General features: G+C 34.7%; 1 protein-coding gene, 1 non-coding gene and 1 pseudogene across 2 annotated transcripts; 1 reads left to right on the top strand and 2 right to left on the bottom strand.

Moving 5' to 3' along the window:
- Window positions 1-8,625: 8,625 nt before the first annotated feature.
- Window positions 8,626-17,141, bottom strand: LOC127123873 (protein P21-like; annotated as a pseudogene).
- A 1,746-nt stretch (window positions 17,142-18,887) lies between these two features.
- On the bottom strand, window positions 18,888-18,994 carry LOC127124530 (small nucleolar RNA R71). Its single transcript, XR_007804010.1, has one exon. It is a non-coding gene; the product is annotated as a small nucleolar RNA R71 (small nucleolar RNA).
- Window positions 18,995-19,678: 684 nt separating this feature from the next.
- On the top strand, window positions 19,679-20,983 carry LOC127123872 (uncharacterized). Its single transcript, XM_051054052.1, has one exon. It carries the CDS (start codon window positions 19,679-19,681, stop codon window positions 20,981-20,983), a length of 1,305 nt encoding a protein of 434 aa, XP_050910009.1.
- Window positions 20,984-22,041: the final 1,058 nt, after the last annotated feature.

Raw genomic sequence — 22,041 nt, 5'->3', positions numbered from 1 at the left:
GATGTTGAAGCTCATATGGATGATGAGAAACCTGTGGGTGTTCCTCATGATGTTCCTGAGGGCGATGCTGTTATGCAAGATTCTTCTCATGGAGATGCTCATGGTAGTGATTTTGGCACTGGTTTTGGAGACATGTCCTCAATAATAATTGTGCACCAAAATATGCAGTTAAGGCAAAGCGAAAGGTTATGTATTTAAGCATAGTTACATATGCTGGTTATGTATTGACAATGTTTCTAATTTGTTTAAATTTGGGACAATGATTGTACTGTGTCTATTGTTTTGGATGATTTTACTAGGTAATTTTGTTGTGTTGATTAATGTTATATATTTTATTGTATGTTGATTATATGTGAGTGCACATCTTATCTTTGCAACTGTCTCGGTGTCGTATATTGTATATGTGATTTGTTGTATCTATGTGATACTGATAATAGCTTTCTTGGTCTCTTTTTGATGATGTCAAAAGGAGATCAGTATGAAACTTATGAAGTTATGGTGCATACATTCAGGGGGAGCCTTTCATGGACATGAAACACATCGTCTCAAGTTTTGTCATCATCAAAAAGGGGGAGTATGTGTGTGCAATTTATTACCTTGGATTTTTTGACCTAACTATAAATGGCAAGTAAGAATAAGTGTGCCATGATGAAAGCTAAAAATCAGATGTATTAAATCAAAGTTATGAGTTAATGTGATTTGAACATGTCAAAAGTTATGTATGTGGCAAGTTTGGTCGATGCAGCTGAAGGTCTAGGAGTGTTGGTAGAGTGTGTGAACTTAGTGAAAATTTCAAATGTTCTAGTTGGTTATTTGTCCCGATTTAAAGAGCGAGAATCGTATTAGAACATGTGGTTACTCGAAGACACTTGGAGGCTCGTTGAAGACAACGACTTCATGGAGTAAAACATGTCATGATTTTTTAGTCGGTCGTTTGTAGGTAGTTATTTTAGATTAGTATATAAGGGGACGCCTTTTTATGTTATAGGGTTCCTCAATTTTACTCAAATTTCTACATACTCAAAGTATTTGCGTAATTGATAAACGAGTGAAGAAAATGTATGTATGTGTTCGATATTTATAAATTTCAAACACTTTTACATTGAAGCCTTTCTCTGCATTCAGTTACATTTTGATTCCTGTCATTTTATCTTCAGTTTGCATTTCGATTTCAGTTTATATTTATTTCAAAAACTTTTAAATTCCAAGTCTTGCCAAAATTTCACATTGTTATCTTCATATTGTGTTTCGATTTCAATCATAACATGATATTCAGAGGTTTAAATTCACACAAATATGTTCTAGGAGATTTTCCAGTTTGATTCCTTAAGTATTAATATAAACTTGTTTTGTTTACCAAATTTACTAGTAAACAACATGGAACTCATGAAAGGAAAGGTCGATCAGATTCTGGAGGCTATAAAAGGTATGATGAGAAGACAAGAAAAGCTTCGACAAAGCTCTACGATTAGGAATGATATTCCAATCCCTGTCTTTCCTTCCACCATGCACCCTGCATTGATAAACATGATATATGGTTTTTCCCCCGGATAGTATCCCTAAGTTATGTTTCCAAGGCCTCAAGGACATACGTCTCAATTAACAAGCCATGTGATGTCGAAAGCCAATAATCCCTAGTACCCATAATATTTACTTATTCCAAGGAAAGTAGCAAGTGGAGGGCCAACACCGTCAACCTTTCAAGAGCCAATGGATCGTCTCATAATAACCCAACATATGTTTCCAGAAAAGCTAAAAGGTAGTGTTGGGATCCTCAGGCGAGAGAATCAAAATTGGAGATACTGTAAACAGTCTAAGTCACAGAGTAATCAGGAGAGATGGTATGTTACCCTTGACTCTATTCCTATACCATGTAATTATTTTCTGCCATATCTGATTCAGAATTCACTGATGGTACTCGAATCTCTCAAGTCGGTGCCACAACCATTCCCATCGATGTATGACCCTAATGTGCAATGTGAATATCATGATGTGCCAGTAACGCACTCTGTTGAAAACTATAAGTCATTCAGGGGCAAAGTTCGGGATTTGATCAACGACAAAAGCCTAGTCTTTGAAGAAGACAACCCAAATGTTGAGTGTGGGTACCATACCAAAACCATGGGACATGTTGTTAAAGAATGCAAAAGGTTTCAGACCAAGTTGCAAAAGTTTATTAGCACAAACTCAAAGACTTTCAAGACGGAAGGCCCAAATATGGATGGATTGATCCAAAAGCCTGGTAAGGAGAAAAGACAATGACCACTTAAACCATTTAAATTCATATACCACAAAGAAAACATCATACAAATGGCAGATGAGGTGCCACTATTACCTTGGAAGAGCGTTGAGGAAGTATCATGGGATGCCACCACTCGTGCAAGTGGAAACAAGGAAAAATCGATAGATAAATTTGAAAAAGTTTCATCTTGTCAAGAGGCTAAAATAAAAGACTTTAGGGATTAACCAACTGATACTGATAAGCATGATGACATCAACCTTTGGGTTAGAAAAAGGCCCATCAAGAAATGAATCAGGAATAAGACGTTACCCCTAAAGCCAATGGGTCACACAGGAAAATGCTTCCTCAAGGCTGACGATCATTGGGCTATTTTTATTATTTGTATTTGTAATTTCTTTGTCTGTTAAATACTACTTGTTGTTAAACATTGTTGTTTTTTAATGGTAGTATTAATGAAATGAGCATGCATATTTTGAAATAATCCTTTCGTATTCACTTATCTTTTCTCATTTACTGCAAAAAAAAAAACACAAACAAATATTTTTCTACCTCACTTTCTTGATCAAACTGGTTTTTAGCAAAGATTGGAGGGAGGGTGACGAAAAACTAAATATCCAAAAAATTTGATGGTATGCTTTCGAATAGAAACTTGTTGATGATGTAAATTATTTTTTCAAATCCCAAAACACCGAAGGGATAAGGAGTTAGTACCTAGTCAACCAGGGGAAGGTAATTTTGTTCAGTTAATCTGACTATGCATTCAATTGCAAGAGGAAACATCCCATATGGGGATCAACCACATGTTCTTCTTTGCACACGCCCTATAGAGTCGAAGATATCATGAAAAATCCAAAAGTTATGGTGGTTGTTCCTAAATAACAAATAACATGGAAGCCATAAGCCCTTTCAACCCAAAAAGAACAATTTCCCTGAAAGTTGTTCCAAAATAAATAAAAATAAAAGAGAAGAAAGTATGCTAAGTCGAACACCAAAAAATGCGACTTAGGCAAAAATCAAGGCATCCCGGTGGACTAAAAAGCTACGAAGAAGCGGTCCAGTAAAAAATTAGTGATAAAAAGAAGAAAAAAAGGATCAATAAAAAAGGTCATCAAATCCTCAACAAAAATAAAGAAAAACAAGATTAGTTGACCACCATATAAAGAATCAAAAGGTCACCAACCTTCTTGACACAAACAAGATCAGGTGACCACTATATCAAGAATCAAAGGATCATTAAAATTCTTGACAAAAACAAATATAAGGTGACTGTCATTTCAAGAAAATCTCGTTAGATCTTAAATCTTCATCTTTACCCTTACACCTTCAAATTCTCTAGGGAAGTTGAATGCATATGTTGAATTAACTGAATGTAGGGTTAGAGATCATCAAGAGGGGGGGGGGGGGGGGGTTAAAATTAAATTTTGAGCATTATATTCTTTTGTTCAAAACCCTTAAACCAGGCCACGTTACAACCCTCTAAGTACCTAATTGAAGCAGGGTTTATTTTGAAAGCATAATACAACAAGGTTGTGTTAAACTGACTCCTAGAAATTTTCTTATCGTCTATATTGGTATCATATTCTCGCAGTATCTTTGGCACTTTGAATAGCTAAATCAACAATGTGTTTGGACTAATGGTCCACTCTTCACACATCACCATGTTATTTCAATAACGTTTTCTCAAAACCTGCATAAACATCGCATTAAAATTATCATTTTTGAATGAATAATTTTAACTGCAAGTAAGTATTTGGCATAAAGGAAATTCCAACAAGGAGAAGTAAAATGAGAACTTGGTCATTCTTCACTGCTGACTCGAATAAAGACCACCTCATAACCCTATGGATCAGGGGCATGTCACCTAGAGACTCAGTTGATCAGGTAAGATCACTTCAAGAACTCGTCAGTCTGAAACAAGTATTAAAGCATCAGTTGATTAAGAGAAAATTGTTTCTAGAATCAGTTAATCATGGATAAACTACCTCAATGTCATATTGGGGCAAGCCATATTGAAGTCTCGTTAGGGGCAAATCTCCTCAAGAAGCAGTTGTGTCAAAGGAAGATCACCTCAAGACTCTATCGACCAGGAACAAATCACCTAGTCAAGGACAAATCTTTCCACTCTCCATAGGTCAGTTAATCTGAAGTAAAATGTTATAAGAATGGGTTAATCAGGGCCAAACTACTGCAAGATTTAAACACATGGGTAAATCATCTCTTGCTGAGTTATGGCATAATTGTTCCCAAATTTCCTTTTAGGACAAATTCCACCAAAGACCCTACAGACTGAGGCAAGTCATACTATAGAGGGACAAGTCCTCTACATACTTTCAAATTACTTAGGAGACCCCTCCAGACACCAGCAACCATTGGGTTTAAAACAAGTGTTGGGATATCACGCTAGCATATCATCCTATCGCCTATTGGCAAGAAGCCTTGCGAAAAAGCAGAAACACAATCATCATGCATTAATCATGTCATTACGCTCAAGAAAACATTTGCTGGTCACCATGGCCCAATTAACAAAAAATCCATGATTCTCCCACAAACAAATACACAACTCACCATCAACACATCACATTAGGGCACCAAGAGAATCCATGTCTGCCTTTAGATCACAACATCGTCAAAATTCAAAGTGTCGAGAAGTCAAACCCTTTCCACATACGAAAGCCCAATATTTAATTAGTAACAAAAAAACTGTGCCTAATCTATCATTGGTACCAAAAGAACTAAGTCCAATCGTTCATTGGCAACCACAAATTGAAAACTCAATCTTTCAATGGAAAACAACAACAATCAAAGCCCAATCTTTCAATGGAAACCAAAAATTAAAAATCCAATCTTTCATTGGAAATTAGAACAACCAAAATTTGAAAACCCAATCTTTCATTGGCAACCAAAAAAACTAAAAGTCCAATCTTTTATTGGCAACAAAAAAAATCAAAATCCAATCATTTATTGGCAATCAGAACAATTAAAGCCCAATCTTTCATTGGCAACCATAAAAATAAAGTCCAACCAAAACTCAAAATCCAATATTTCATTAGTAATCACAAAGATACAAGCCCAATCTTTCATTGGTAAAAATAAAATTAAAAGTCCAATTTTTCATTGACACTTCAAACACCAATTGACATTGGTATTCCAAAACCCATCTTCACTTAACCTTTTCGAAGAAATAAAACCAAAAGACCAATCATCCATTTACATTCCTACATGCATTAATTATGACATTTCATGTGTAGCATTTCCACCAAGGTGGAGCATTACGCCATAAAAAAATCAAACATGCATGCATCATATAAGCCAGGATCCGGGAACAATCGTGAAAGTCTAGGTCAATCCTCATCCTAGTCAGTGGTATTTCTCTGAGTGAGATTCTACCTGACACATTTTGTTATTGGATATCCCCAGTGAGCCTATTTGATGATGACATTCCAAATCGAGTCTTTTCCATCAACCTTTTGTTGATGGCAATTTTTGCAGTTTAATCTTACCATTAATATTTTGTTGATGATGATATTTTTTAATGACCTTACCATCAACCTTTTGTTAGTGGCAATCTCTGTCGTTTGATCTTACCATCAACCTTTTGTTGACGGTGATCTTTACAGTTTGATCTTACCATCAACCTTTTATTGATAATGATCCTTGTCGTTTGATCTTACCATCAACCTTTTGTTGGTAGTGATCCTTGTCGTTTGATCTTACCATCAAACATTTATTGATGGAGATCTTTGCAATTTGATCTTACCATCAACCTTTTGTTAATGACGATCTTTGTCGTATAATCTTACTATCAGCTTTTGTTGATGACGATCCTTGCCATTTAATCTAACCATCAACCTTTTGTTGATGAAGATCCTTGTTGTTTGATCTAACCATCAACCTTTTGTTGATGGCCATCTTTTCAGTATGAATTAACCATCAACCTTTTGTTGATAACGATCTTAGCAGTTTGATTTAATCATCAACCTTTCGTTGATGGAAATATTTTCCTTTGTGATCTAACTATCAACCTTTTGTTGATGGCGATATTTTCCTTTGTGATCTAACCGTCAACCTTTTGTTGATGGCGATATTTTCCTTTGTGATCTAACCATCAACCTTTTGTTTATGGCAATTTTTGCCATTTTGATCTAACCACCAACCTTTTGTTGATGGCAATCTTTGCCATTGTGATCTAACCATCAACCTTTTGTTAATGACGACTTTTATCATTATGATCTAACCATCAATATTTTATTGATGGTGATCTTTGTAGTGTAATCTAACCATCAACCTTTTGTTGGTGGCGATCTTTGCAGTTTGATTTAACCATCAACTTTTTGTTGATGGCGATCTTTATAGTTTGATCTAACCATCAACCTTTTTTTGATTTCAATATTTTCCTTTGTGATCTAACCATCAACCTTTTGTTGATGTCGATCTTTGCATTTATGATCTAACCATTAACCTTTTGATGATGGCGATCTTTTCCATTATGATGTAACCATCAACCTTTTGTTTATGGCGATCTTTACCTTTGTGATCTAACCATCAACCTTTTTTTAATGGCGATCTTTTCAGTTTTATCTAACCATCAACTTTTTTTTTGATGGCGATCTTTGCCTTTGTGATATAACCATCAACCTTTTGTTGATAACAATTTATACCTTTGTGATCTAACCATCAACCTTTTGTTGATGGAGATCTTTTCCTTTATGATCTAACCATCAACCTTTTGTTGATGGCAATCTTTTCCATTGTGATCTAACCGCCAACCTTTTGTTTATGGTTATCTTTGCCATTATGATCTAACCATCAATGGAAAGATGGTTGGTTGTGGTGGAGGAACTACCACTTCTGGTAACGTCGTCGAAACTTACATTTGACTTATAACATGAGCGGCTACTCCAACGGACGTTGAAGTTTCAACACCACCAATCTACGATTCAATTGGTTGTTCTTCTACATTTGGAGCGTCGTTCTGGGGAAGGGCAGGATTTTTCGATGATTGACGAGTCATCTTAAGAATTTTACCACTCCTCAAACACATAAACACTTAGACATCGAAAATATTGCATGTATGAAGAACAAAACAGACAATAAAAGCACAAACACTTTTATGCAAAAGTTTAAATTTCTTGCACAAAAGACTCCCACTAGGAGTGTCAAATTGTTTACTGATATTTTTTCGTAAATAAAATCATAAGTTTTAATTCACGTACAAGATTAAACTCGAAAAAATCATAAAAACTTATTGCGCAAAAATGTTTGGGGAATATTCTTGTTTGATAATTTAACATTTGAATGTAGAACAATTAGATTGAAATTCCAAGAACAAAAATGCAGAATTGCTTGAAAAGATAAAGTAAACGAAAAAAATCATAAAAGAGAATCAAATAAAAATGCTTAGATTAAAATATGTGACGAAGGTTCATACATTTCTCACAAATTCTTTTATGTGTATAACATTGATGTTTGAATTCTATAAAGAACGATAAAAACATGTTAGACTTTGTATAAATTCTTTAAAAGCATATAATAAATTCTTTTATCTATATGACTTTGTATATTTGTATTGTATTTAAAAACATGTTAGATTATTTTTTTAAAATAATATATATATATATATATATATATATATATATATATATATATATATATATATATATATATATATATATATATATATATATATATATATATATATATATATATATATATATATATATATATATATATATATATATATATATATATATATATATATATATATATATATATATATTTATTTATTTAATTTATTTAATTTTTTATTAAAAAAAATCGTTAAAGGTCAATAACTCAAGTTATATATTTTGATTCTCATTATTAATTATCAAGATTTTTAACTCGATCCTAAAAAACTCGAGTTAGGCCAGGGCAGGACCTATCGTTTTGACATCCAAGCCAAACTCTATTTGCTTGTCATACCTTCTCTTTTTTTTATGTCATTTGCCTTGCGTTGCTCAACAAGCAGCATGTACCTCGTTACGTCGAGTTGAGAATCATGTTTGGTCCATGATGAATATATATGAGTTGAAATATTCAACTATAGAACGAAGACCCATACAAAAGAAAAAATGACTATTTATAAATTAACAACAACACGTATTGTTAGTGTCGTGATGTTTGACCAAATAATTCACGACTACAACGCTAAAATATTGTTCCCTAACAAAAACAGTAAAATATGACCATTTGATGTTCATCAATTAACAAACAAGAATTGCAACACCTAAATAACCATTCAAGTAACAAAATTTTGAAAGAGTATAGATGTAAAAGATGGTGATTCTCTATTGGAACCTGCATATATCGCTTTCTATAATATGAACTACATGAATCAAGGTCTCTTATTCAATAAACATCAATGAATTATTCTTATAATCAGAATTTACTTTTACATAAACCTTACTTTTATTTACTTATACAAACATCTAATTATAACACATCATATCTCATAGATGTGCAAAGGAATCAATCCTTTAAGACAACCCATTTATTTGATTATTACAAATACATATATCAAAGTATACAATAAGAATCATGAAATGAAAACAAGACAAATTAAATTAAATTCCTCAAAAAAAATAACTTAAGGACAAAACACAACATCATAGGTAGTTCCTCCCATACAAGTATAAGTGCTGGTTGCATCATCTTTAGGGTAACTATAAGCAGAAGGACACCTATCCTTAAAGAACTTAGAATAATTTGTTGGAGTACACGTGGCAGAAGCATTTGTAGCAACAGATTTAGCAGAACTTAAGTCACAACAATATTCAGATGTTCCAAACGTTGTACAAGGATTGTTACATCCACCTGGTACCTTAAGTTGTGCAGGACACTCATCGGTAATATTTCTAGTACAATTAACCATGCCACAAGAGCTTGACGAAGGTGTCAACTTAATTGGGATGTTAAAACCTTGTACAAGCGAAACGTCGTAGAAATCGAGGTTGTTGTACATGTTCAAAGCGAATTCTAGGATTGTGTTCGGTGGTGTTCCGAATGTTTTACATTCAAGAGTGTTGTTACAATCTCCTGTTTGGCACTTTCCGACGCCGGAGTTGTCGAAAGTGCAATTGGTTCGACCCCAGATTCTTGCGTTGTTTGTGCCGTTTGCGATGTTCATGTTCCATGATTCGCCGGTGTTGAGTTTTACACCGCCGCCGGGGACCGCGGCGGCCCAGACGGTGTAGTTGCACTTGTTTGTGATGTTGAAATTTCCTGCTTGTGTTGAAGCTATGGAGGTTATGGCTATGAAAAGGAAGATGAAGAGGCTTTTTTCCATGGTGATTGCCATTTTTTGTGTTTGATGAGAAATGAATGAGAAGTAGGTTTTATATCTATCTATATATAATAATGTTAATAATTCTTATTATTATTATTATTTGGTTGATTTGTTCAACGTGTGGATATGTTGAAAAAGAAAAACGTGGTTTGTTTTTGAAAATTCATAATAGTTATGAAATTGAAGACAAGTCAAGTATTTAGAAATTAAAATTGAGTACAATAACTACTATTTGTAGATTTGATAATATACTCATGTAATATATTAACTTAGAAAAATAGATCACGTAAATTAAATTAGGTTTGAGCCGTGATTGTGGAAAATTGGTTTACTATGGTCAGAATTTCCTGCCTCCATTAATTTGGTTAATATTTTAATTACCTAAGTTGAACGTTATTTATTTATATTTATTAGATGGCTGCTAATGTGAACAATTTGGTAAAAAAACAAATCAATATTTAATTTTATTTGTTCTTAATCTTTCGATTCTCAGATGAAAGAGATTATGATTTTGACGTATATCATTTTGTTACTATAGTAAACAAAAATGGAAATGATGCAGGGAGAAAAATGAAAAAACATAGTCAAAAGTCACATTTGAATTTTGGGTATAGAGCTGAAAGTTGCAAATGAATGTTGAAAACTTGAATAAATTAAAGTCAATTGTGTAAAACATGGCCTAAAGTCTTGAATAACATTTTTAAAACTTCGAGGTTCTTGCATCATCCTGATCTTCTAGTAAGAGTTGGTGAATAATAATAGTAATATTGCGTGTAAAAGAAAATGAGTATATTTCTCTTACTATTCCCTCCGTTTTTTTTAAATATAATTAATATTAAATAATAATTAAAAAGAAATATTTTTTTTTTTAAAAAAATGACACTTAAGAAAAACGGAAAGTGTATTTTTTAACCTACAGAATGTCTTTCATAAATTAGAAAAACTATCCTAAATCTAAACCGGTTGTATGAACATAGGTCTTGTTTGAATAAATTACATTAAAATTATTAGAGATTCAAAATTATTAGAGAAAGATAAAGTATAAGTTGGTCAAGATTTTGTGGTCATGTTGTTTAATGACCTTATATATTGTTTCATGGAAGTGTATTATTTGAGCCTTAAAATGACTAGTAAAAAGTTAAATTTTGGTACGATTTTGCTAGAAATGCATGTGCATATAATGAGTAATGAAGAAATTGATGATTTTAAGGCATACCTTGTGTATTGATGTTTTGTAATTCTATAAAAACTACTATGTTTTGAAAAAAAAAATTATGGACAATTTGTAGGATGATTTGATGACATTTATCATCTTGAGATGAACTGAATTGATAATTAACTTACTCAATTCAATTTGAAATTTGTGGACATTAAAGAATTGAATTTTGATAATTTGGAAACCTTATGAATTTTGGTGTCTCAATAGTAAGCATATACTTCTTCATATGTTCAATACGCCTTGATTTTATCATATATCCGAGATTGGATCAAACATGAACATGTATCACAAACAAATTTAATCAAGGAAGCGTCTAACTCAGTCGATCCAATGATATAATATTGATCAAATATTAGGAACATGTTTCTCACATCACTATTGTTTTGAAGTTGCATATTGGTGAGCTAAACAAGTCCATCAACATCGAGTGACAAACATATTTAATATTGTCCATCCTTTTTGTGTTGGGGTGGTTAAGAAGACTATTCATTTGGCCTAGTTAATTCATTAGTCTATATAATGTAACATCGTCGATGATCCTAAATAAATGGGAAGGAGTCTCCGTTTTGTAGTAAACTATAACTAGGTTAAAATTCATTTTGATTGACTATGAAAAACTAAGAGTTTGTTGTTTTCTGATGTGAAGTGCAAATATGAACCAAACACATTACTTTATACAAGTTTATAAGCATTCTAGTTCATATTAAAGGTGCAATCTAAACCACTCAATCAAATATAATCGGTTAACAAGCTTCAGATAATAGAATATAAAAAATGCAAAACACCACTTAACATAGATTCATATTATATAATATGAGTCCAATTGATACCTCTTAGAACAGTTTCAAATTTTATAATTTGAAATAGTCTATTTAAGTACTATGCTCCTTTTTTATTATATAGTAACATCTTTAAATTACACTAATATAAACAATAATTTAAAATGACAAACTTTTTTTTATAAAAAAAGTCCAAAATGACATGTAACGTAAGATGTTAAGCTGAATACATGATAATATTGTACACAAAATACAATCTAATATAAATTAAACAATCATAAAAAAAAATACATCCTACTAGGCAGCCCCCTCATCTTTATTTGCAAGACAATCTTGACTTCATTCAAAATTTCCTCAACAACGGTATGGAAATCAGTTCCCTATTTTACAACAAACAAGATAGTAATTTGTTAACCAAGTTTTGGGTGTGCGTGAATGGGCCATATCAACTGCATTGTCACCTCATTCCATCTCCTATACAAAGGTTTCATCCTTAATGTATATATATGTGTTATTCCTCTCGGTGTGGGAATCAAGTAGGGACGTGATATCTTATAATACAAACTAGTGTATCTCCGTAGAGTTTCCCAACCATGCAGGACTTGGACACCTTGATCATCATAAGACAAAATATGGTAGAGGTACTCACCATACCTCTGATCAATCTGGGTTGAATTAATAATTGGTGGATTAGATACGTCAAGATGTTTGAGAATATTTTGCATGTCACCCAAACTAGGGCAAGACTTGCTCAGGCACGTACCAAATCTTACACATTTCCTACCCGATCTAACAAGATGATAAGTGGTTTTCGTACCATCTGTACTAGTCGTTTTACCTTTTTTCCATTTATTATATATTATATTTTGGTAGTGTGTTTTTACTATTTTCAGGGTTTAATAAGTGTTTGAGGTGAAAAAGGATCGAAAACGAGCAAAGTCTGAAAAAACTTCAAAAGTTGGAAAATCATCATACAAAATCTAGAAGGCTACTACGGCCACCCGTAGTAGCTGTTACGGGTGGTAGCAACAAAGGCCTATGGTTTCCTCCATTTTGATTCTTTCCTTTTTTAGACCGATTTCACATGTTTTTGGAATTTGGCATGTTTAGATGTGATATTTTCTGATGTAATGACCATTAAATAGTAAGATATTGATCCTAGTTTAGACTTTTCTATAAAACTCACAGTTAGTTGTGAGTTTAGGGAGTTAGGTTTTATTTTATGAAGTTTCTATGTATTCTATTTTTCTCTCTACTCAAGTATCTATTGGAGCATTGGATGAAAGCTTATCAATTCAGGATTTCTTATTTGTTTTCATTACAATTTCTTATTTAATTTGATCATTTACCATGAATTTGATTATGAATATCGATTTTATTGTGTTTTTAAGGAGGAAAGCCTAGAGTCACGGATCTTATTCAAAAATTCACCACGATAATGGGCTAGCCACACCATGATGAAAATTCTGAATACATCTACCTTAGGTGGAGTCTTCGCATTGCTTTAGTGAGGTGTGCACCCCCAGGTTAATGTTATGCAATCTCCAACCCTCAAACTTGATTTTTGGCTCTAGACAAGATTCCTATAGTCATATACCTTATTTGAAATTTCAACACAATAATGGGATAGCCATACCATGATGAAAATTTCAAATATATCTACTCTAGGTGGAATCTGCATACTGCCATAGTAAGGTGTGTGCCCCCAGGCAAATACTACACAATCTCCGACCCAAATAACATGTCTTTTTTGTTCTAGACGAGGTTCCTAGAGTCACGTACCTTATTTAAAATTTCAACATAATAATGGGCTAGCCACATTATGATGAAAAATCCAAATAGATATACTCTAGGTAGAGTCTTAGTATTATCCCAGTGAGGTGTGCACCCCCAGTCCAATACTACGCAATCTCCAATCTTAAGCTTAAGATTTTTTCTCAAAGCTTAGGTGTAGAGCTTCACTCAAACAACACTTCTCAATCCCACGGATGAATATATACATAAATAAATAAAGTAGTATAATCATGCGAGATAAATGAGAAAACATGATAACAAAAGGAGAAATATAAATAGAGATAACAGTGATCCCAAGGCCAACTAAACCAGGTTTTACTCTTTAGAGGATTACCCAAGATAATCTCCAGCTGTTGCATTGCGAAAAATACTTGAGTGTACGAACACTCTAAATACAACAGAGTCACCACCGAAGTTTATTTTTTAAAGGGGAAACATCGATAAAACCCTAAAAGAACATAAACATGATCGTTGCAACCAAATTCGAATTCGGGAGTCAGATATGCGAGGGGAAAGTATTACCATCCCACATTTTTGTTGTACTCAACGGGAACCATTTAGTCAGCTTTATGAATATGGGTGTTAGCTTACGTGTTTATGATTTCTTATTATTATTTTGGGATATTTACAAGAGATAAAAAAAGACTAAAAATAAGTTTTTTATTAGGGTGCTTGACAAGATTGTAAGTCTTGCTCCTATGTATTCTCAGATGCACTGAGGAATTCAAAGTTACATAGTTCTTGGAAGGAAAAAAATATTTTTGGATTTTTCTTATTATAATGCTCGATGAGACGTTAAATCTCATTTCTATGTATCTGTAGCGATGCATTCGTGACCATCGAGCTATGGATAAACCCGACGTCAATTGAAAATATCAGAGTCGCAACCGCATCTTATTTGTTTCCAAAGGAAAAGGGAAAAGTACGAACAAAACCCAAAGATAAGAAGTTTCCAAATCAAAAGTAATAAAATGCCAAAGATTTCAGGTAAGGGGGTTGGTTACACATAGGGAAGGTATTAGCACCCAAAATGTCTTAGGTACTCCTAGGAAGCCCTTTTTTGTGTGCAAGTGTTTTGGTCAAAATAATGTTTGATAAAAATATAGAGTGATGGGATGAGAAAAGAATTCATTAATTATATTTGTGTGTTTGACAAGACCTTCGGTCTTATGCCTACGTACGAACATAAAAATGAGGGATCAAAATCCCGTAGTTCGTGGTAAAAATTTCAAAGAAGTTGGTGAATTGATTTTAACAACAGATTAGCAGAAAAAGGCATAAAGATGGTCAAAGACTTGAATGGGGTTGTTAGTTCTTTTTGTATTTTTTGAAATTAAAGTCAATATGATTAAGTTCATTCACAAGTTTGATTTAAGAAATTTTTTAAAAATTCAATGGCATAAGGCCAAAGTTTCTAATCATTAAAACATGTCTAAGTTGAAAAGACAAACAAAGAAAGTTTTGAAAAAAGAGAGAGAGATTTTGAAATTTAAGAAGTGGGAAGAGATGAAGGGATTATCCTAGAAAAAAATTAAAATTTAAGAGTTGAAAAGATCTGACCAATGGGATGCAATCCACAAGACAAGAATGTCAGATAGAAACCCATTTTCCTTTAGACTTTTGAGCAAGCAAAAAGCATAAGAAATATCCAAGAAAACTATATGAAGACCAAGACATCAAAAAAAGATAGCCACTAGCTCTCATGAATGGAAAAAAGGTTAAGTCTTCACATAATGCCATGAAGAATGAGAGACTTACAAACTCACTTACAAGAATGATATGCCTTTTGGGACAAATTTAGCTCTATGTTAAGCAATCGTAATTGGAATTATGTAGAAATCACAACTATCTGAGGCCGGGTAATAAAAATATTGGTGTTAATGAATGTTAGAGACTTGGTACAAAGAACCAAGCTCCTAAAACATACCACACACTAAAATAAAGACATGATGGACCTATCTCAATCCAACTCATGTTGATTCATCTGACACAAGATCATTGATGAATCAACTAGCATTTGGACATTAGAGAAATCATTGGTCAATGATGGATTGGGAAATGATAGGGATGAAGATGAAGAGGGGAGGGGAAATAGAAACCCAAATTGATCACATGAGGAAATTTATCTGATCAATACTATCCATTCATCTTGAGGGGTGAAATTTACATTTCATCAACCCCCTAAATCCAATAGTATTAATCAAATAAAAGTTAAATCAACCCTGACCAATGTCAAACGGAAAGTCAAACATCACAAAGTCAATCAAATGACTCAACAATATTTTTAAACAAATAAAAATCAATTTTAAAATGAAATAAAATGTATTTTTAAATGGACAAACCTCAAATCCCTTCAAATCACCAAATAAATGGCCAAGGGATTTATCCTAGGTCAAATAAGGTCAAAGGACCTTAGACAAAAAAATTCACAAATTTTGGAAAGTCATAAATATTTAAAAATATTTAAAAACAAGTCAAAAATCAATTAATTCATAAAAAATATCAAAATTAATCCAAAAAAATGATTTTAATTCAAAATATGGAAGAGGAAAATATTTAAATATTTTTGGTGAAAGTCCCATATTTTTTGGATTAAAAATGAATTTATTATGAATTAAATAAAATAAGTGGAATAAAAGAAAAATCAGAAATTAAAATAAAAATGAAAAAAAAACAAGGGCCATCAGATCTCCCTCATTAATTGAGATGACAGATCTGATGGCCGCGTGTGTGCAGTCCATGGTGGATTTTGGTCAACGCGCTGCAAAGTGGATAATTAAAAACAATGGTCATGATTAAAACATTCAAACATGATCAGATGGTTGGAAGGGTGTCAGCACACCACCGAAGCCCTAACTCCGGTCTTCTTCTCTGATGAACCTCACCGGACTGGTCCATCACCAACCTCCATGAAAATAAAAAGTGAATACACTATTTTGAAGGAAAAATCCTCAAGAGTCCAAATGTTACCTCAATTTCTTCTAATTATAAGTATATGAAAAGATACATGGATTTAAAATTTGAGGAGTATGATCTGAGTTGCTTCGATTTGACCTCAAAGCAATTCAATCTTGTTACCTATATTGGTAGGACTTTAGCCAACCAAAAACCAAGTGAAATAATGGAGAATTGAGGGAGAATCAAAGAAGGAAAATTTCACAAACTTCACCTTCTGTTTGCAATGATGAAGCTCGATTTGGATCTCAATTTGCTTGGACTTGCTTCCACTAGCTTGCAGGAGATGAAATGGATGCTCAAATGGTTTGAACTCTTGGATTTTCAATCTCAAAACAGAAGTGAAATTGAAACTCGATTTCAAATGAAATCTTCAAGCTTATCCTATAAATGGATGGTGGGAATGTTGCAGGAGTAAGGCTTGGGCAAGGTGTCCTTGATAACATGAAAATGTATCGTATATTTTACTTGACTTGCATTGCTTTTTACTTGATTTTCCATAATATTACACCGTACTTTGTGTTTATATCAGGTATTTATCAAATAAGAGGTGTCTATGCAAGCAAATCGGGAAAAGAGCAAAAAGGGAAGAAAAAGGGAAGAAAATGAAGCAAAACAAAGAAAGGTGTGGCGTCCACCATATGAGAGAGTGGCGCCCGCCACATGGATTGAAGGGTGTGGCGCCCACCATATTAGAAGAGTGTGGCGCCCACCACATGAGAGAGTGGCGCCCTCCACGTGGATTGAAGGGTGTGGCGCCCACCACCTAGGGTTGTGGCAGCCGCCACCAACCCATTCCTCATTGTTTCTCTCCATCTTTTTCTCCATGTACCGTTTGGCTCGTTCAATAAACCGCTCCGCCACTAGGAGATCTTCAAGGCTACTTTTAAGGAGGGGTGGGGAGTATATATATGGACTTCGGTCTTCAAAGACCGGTGTGTGCACTTTTAGCCAGATTTTTATTGTTAGCATTTTAGGCAGATATCTACCTTTAAAGTGATAGATTCTCCACATTGGGGACTATTACGACTTTAGTTTTAGCAACTGAATTTGATTGTAACGGTGTACCCAATTTGTCAAGTGTGCCGACATTATTTGAATTCAAGAACCAACATTAATTCCAAATTTTCGGTCTATATTCCAGGTTTAATTTTTATTACTATTTTAATTGCTTATGCCTTGTCTTATGTTTAATCATTATAATATCATGTTTGTTCTCGAATCCATGTTCGGCTAAACCAATCGATATCGGTATGTAAAGACCGTCGAAACGACGGGATTCGTAAATAACTGGTGTTGGTTTTTGTAAAATATTATTTTCCGGTTATAGTTTCTTGTTCTAAATTTAAAATTGTTTTCGTACGAGAGTACAAAGCAAATAAAGGTTACGGTCAATAAAAGCGAGAGTTTGAGGTTTTAACCGGATAGCTGAAACTAGGCATTAATTCTAAATACAGCGAGAAAGCTTTAGGATTAATTAAACTTTATTTATTTCCAAAAATTACTTTTAATTCAAATGAGACCGCGAGAGCGAAGCATTCTGGTTTAAGAGTATAGTCAGAGTCAATAAACACGAGAGTGTGAGATAAAGTCTTTTAAATAACTAATTTCTATTGAAGACTATTTTGATGTTTAAGATTACACCAACTATCTATCGAATCCCCGAAGTTTGATGCGTTACATACCGATATCCCGCCATTAAATATATTTATTAAATTTTTGTTTTCATTAGTAGTTATTTCTCTCCGTCCCTCAACTCCTAGAGAAATCCTCAGCCTTAGATTTACGTAGTAACATTAGATAACGGTAAGTTCGATTATTAGTCTTTTGGGTTTGATAATCTTTAAAACTATGCGATACGACTGTACACTTGCAGTCACGAATCCTATATACATACTAAGTCACACGATCAAGTTTTTGGCGCTGTTGTTGGGGACTAATTTAGTCGATATCGTAACTCCAGTATTGCCCAGTATAGACTAAGGCAAACAAAACTATTTCCCTTTTTAATTAGTCGAGTGTATGTCAAGTACTCGCTCTCAAGATGAGAAATTAAAGCTACCATTCAACGAACCATAGCGTTATCTAAGATTAGAATGCCGGATACAAGACCTGATACGAGAACACCGTATCAAGTGCAATCTTCCTGATCCTAATATCCATATCCCTGAACCAGTTATACAACCAAAGATGGCCGAAGGACCACAAAACTGTCATCTCAAGTACTATGCCATCCCTCCGCAGGATGAACCTCATAACAGCATCGCTGCCCCTTCCATCGAGGCAAATAATTTTGAGCTAAAACCTAGGTTGTTGTCAGCTGTACAACAAAACCAATTTTCTGGTAGTCCCACGGAGGACCCGAACCTATATTTGTCAGTATTTTTGCAATACGCAGACACAATGAAAGCAAATGGGGTCAGCTCCGAAGCTATAAGACTATATCTTTTCCCTTTCTCATTAAGAGATAGAGCTAGAGCCTGGCCCCAGTCTCTACCGTCCAACTTTGTCACTACATGGAACGAGTTGAAGAAAGTTTTCTTAGCACGATATTTCCCACCTAGTAAGACGGCTATGCTAAGAGCCCAAATAAACGGGTTTAAACAAAAAGACAACGAATCACTTTTTGAAGCTTGGGAGAGATACAAGGACATGATAAGGCTTTGTCCATATCACAGTCTAGAAGAGTGGTTGATCATCCATACCTTTTACAACGATCTCTTGTACAACACAAGATTGACAATAGACGCCACTGCAGGTGGCACACTGATGGATAAACCCTACAATGAGGTCTATCAACTTATCGAAAGTATGGCCCATAATCACTACCAGTGGGGAAGAGAAAGAACCTTCGTGAGAAACCTCCAACGAAAGGCGGTATGTACGAAATAAGCAGTCTAGACCATGTCAATGCTCTAACTCAAAAGATAGAAAACCTGATCATAACACCCGCAGCCACCGTGGTTGTCGTAGCACCAAACTGCGAGATATGCGGAGTTCTTGGGCATGCTGCCCCTGAATGTCAACTTTTGACAGAAATATCCACAGACCAAGTGAATTATGCTCAAGGAAACCCTTACTCAAACACCTATAACCCAGGTTGGAAGAACCGTCCTAACTTTTCGTACAAAAACAACAACGCATTGTATGCACCTAACCAAGCATCTGTTGTACCACCAGGATATCATAAAGCTGCCACAAATGCTCCAAATGCTCCTAGGAAGTCAAACCTTGAAATAATGATGGAAAACTTCATAGCTACCCAAGCCCAAACAAATAAGGATTTCCTAAATCAAAACATACACACTAATGAGCAAATCAAGCAATTAGCAAACAAAGTAGACACTTTAGCCACCCATAACAAAATGTTAGAAACACAAATTTCGCCAGTGGCTCAACAACAAGCAACTACTGTTGCCCCTGCAGGTGCATTTCCTGGACAACCACAAGTAAACCTGAAAGGTCATGCAAATGCTATTATACTGCAAAGTGGGATAGAATTAGACAGACCAATTGATCCTAGAATTCAAAGTACAGGCATGCACCAAGACCCTGGTAAGATAACTGAGAAGGAAGATGAACTAAAGGAAGAGAAAAGCGAAAAGGCCGTAGAGAAAGAAGAACCATATGTGCCTCCACCACCGTATAAACCTCCTATCTTGTATCCTCAAAGACTTGTTAAACCCAAAAGTGTAGGGCAATTCAAGAAATTTGTAGAGCTTCTGAAACAATTGAATATCACAATACCCTTTACAGAAGTCATCACTCAAATGCCCTCTTACGCTAAGTTTCTTAAGGAGATCTTATCTAACAAGTGGAAGATCGAGGATAACGAAACTGTTACACTTACTGCTGAGTGTAGCGCTATAATTCAAAACAATATGCCTCCTAAGCTGAAAGACCCAGGGAGTTTCTCCATACCCTATGTAATTGGAAAGTTTGTCATAGACAAAACACTATGCGACTTAGGATCCAGTATCAGCTTAATGCCCTTGTCCATATGTGAAATGCTTAAAATGGGAGAGTTGAGACCAACTAGGATGTCCATACAACTTGCAGATCGTTCTGTTAAATTTCCCGTAGGTATGCTAGAGAACGTTCCAGTGCACATAGGCCAATTCTATATTTCTACTGATTTCATAATCATGGACATAAAGGAGGATTCCAATATCCCTATCATATTAGGAAGGCCATTCTTAGCCACTGTCGGAGCTATTATAGATGTAAAGAAAGGCAAGCTAACCTTTGAAGTCGATGAGGAAAAAGTCGAATTTATTTTGACGCAATTCTTAAAGGCACCAGCTATAGACGATACATGTTGTCTGCTAGATGTCATCGACGAATGTGTAAGAGAAATGGAGAATGGACAAACATCATACTTTGAAATACTGAAAATTCTAAGGCCTTTTACTTTTGAAGATGAAAATTGGCGTAAGGAATACCAAGATGACAACCTAAGTGAATGTCTAGCACTAACACCCAATCATATGCCTTGCCCGAAGAAACCAACATTAGAACTTAAAACGCTACCCAAGAATTTAAGGTATGAATTCCTAGACATTGAACTCGAGCGACCTGTAATAGTTAATGGAGACTTAGGGCAGATAGAAATCAAAAAACTCCTACACGTTTTAAGGAAATACCCAACTGCTTTAGACTACAATATCTAAGATCTAAAAGGAATAAGCCCTTTCATTCGCATGCATCGCATTATGCTAGAGGAAGACAGTAAGACCTCTAGAGAACATCAAAGAAGGATAAATCCCATTCTGAGTGATGTAGTAAAGAAAGAAGTGCAAAAGATGTTAGAAGCAGGGATTATCTATCCAATGTTCGATAGTCAATGGGTCAACCTAGTGCATGTCGTACCAAAGAAGGGAGGGGTCATAGTTGCTAATAATGAAAAAGGAGAATCTATAGCATAAAAAGTGGTAACTGGAAGTAGAATGTGCAATGATTATAGAAGCTTAAACAAAGCCACTCGAAAGGATCATTTTCCTTTACCGTTTATTGATCAAATGCTTGAACGATTGGCTAAGCATTCTCACTTCTGCTACTTAGACGGTTATTCAGGATTCTTCCAAATCCCTATTGTCGCAACCTAAAAAATATAGTGCGAAAAACAACCGGCGAAAAGGAAATGACAGAAGAGTCGCCACCGTGCGTTATTTATCCCAAAGGAGGGAAAGGAAACGCTCGAAGTAAACCTGGAAAGGGAAAGGAAAAGACAAGGTCTCGCAACCAAATCTTGGGTTCGGGGGCCGATTATGCGAAGGGAATGTATTAGCACCCTTACGCATCCGTAGTACTCTATGGGATCCACTTTTGTTGTTTTTGTCTAAAGGGTGTGGGTTTATCTAATGTACAAATTACTGAAAGAGGGGTCAAAAGGAAATGACTCGCACGGATGTCGCATCCACTGCATACGTATCTCATCTGAATATGAGAATCAGAGTCTTCGTAGCTCGGCTACCTATGGGTTAAGGATAAGTGTGCTCGCTAAGACGTCGCGTCTTATGCCTACGTATCTCATCTGGAATGAGAATCAGAGCAAACCGTAGTTCGGCTGCCTACGGCTTATTTTGGGTTTTTTAGATGAACGACGTTACTACGCAGTTTACCGGATGCTCGACCTTTGGAGGCTTACTCGCCTGTAGTAGAAGGAGTTAACGCGTTCTTAGGAGAAGAAAAATCAATGAGTTTGTTTGGGTTTTAGGAAAGCTCATGC

This window comes from Lathyrus oleraceus, chromosome 2, assembly GCF_024323335.1.
Source record: "Lathyrus oleraceus cultivar Zhongwan6 chromosome 2, CAAS_Psat_ZW6_1.0, whole genome shotgun sequence".
Classification (NCBI taxonomy): Eukaryota; Viridiplantae; Streptophyta; class Magnoliopsida; order Fabales; family Fabaceae; genus Lathyrus; species Lathyrus oleraceus.
This window is presented reverse-complemented; position numbering and strand designations above follow the sequence as displayed.

Bases quoted from the DNA above. Each gene is read 5' to 3' on its own strand.
- LOC127123872 (XM_051054052.1), top strand. From the start codon at position 19,679: ATGTTAGAAACACAAATTTCGCCAGTGGCTCAACAACAAGCAACTACT.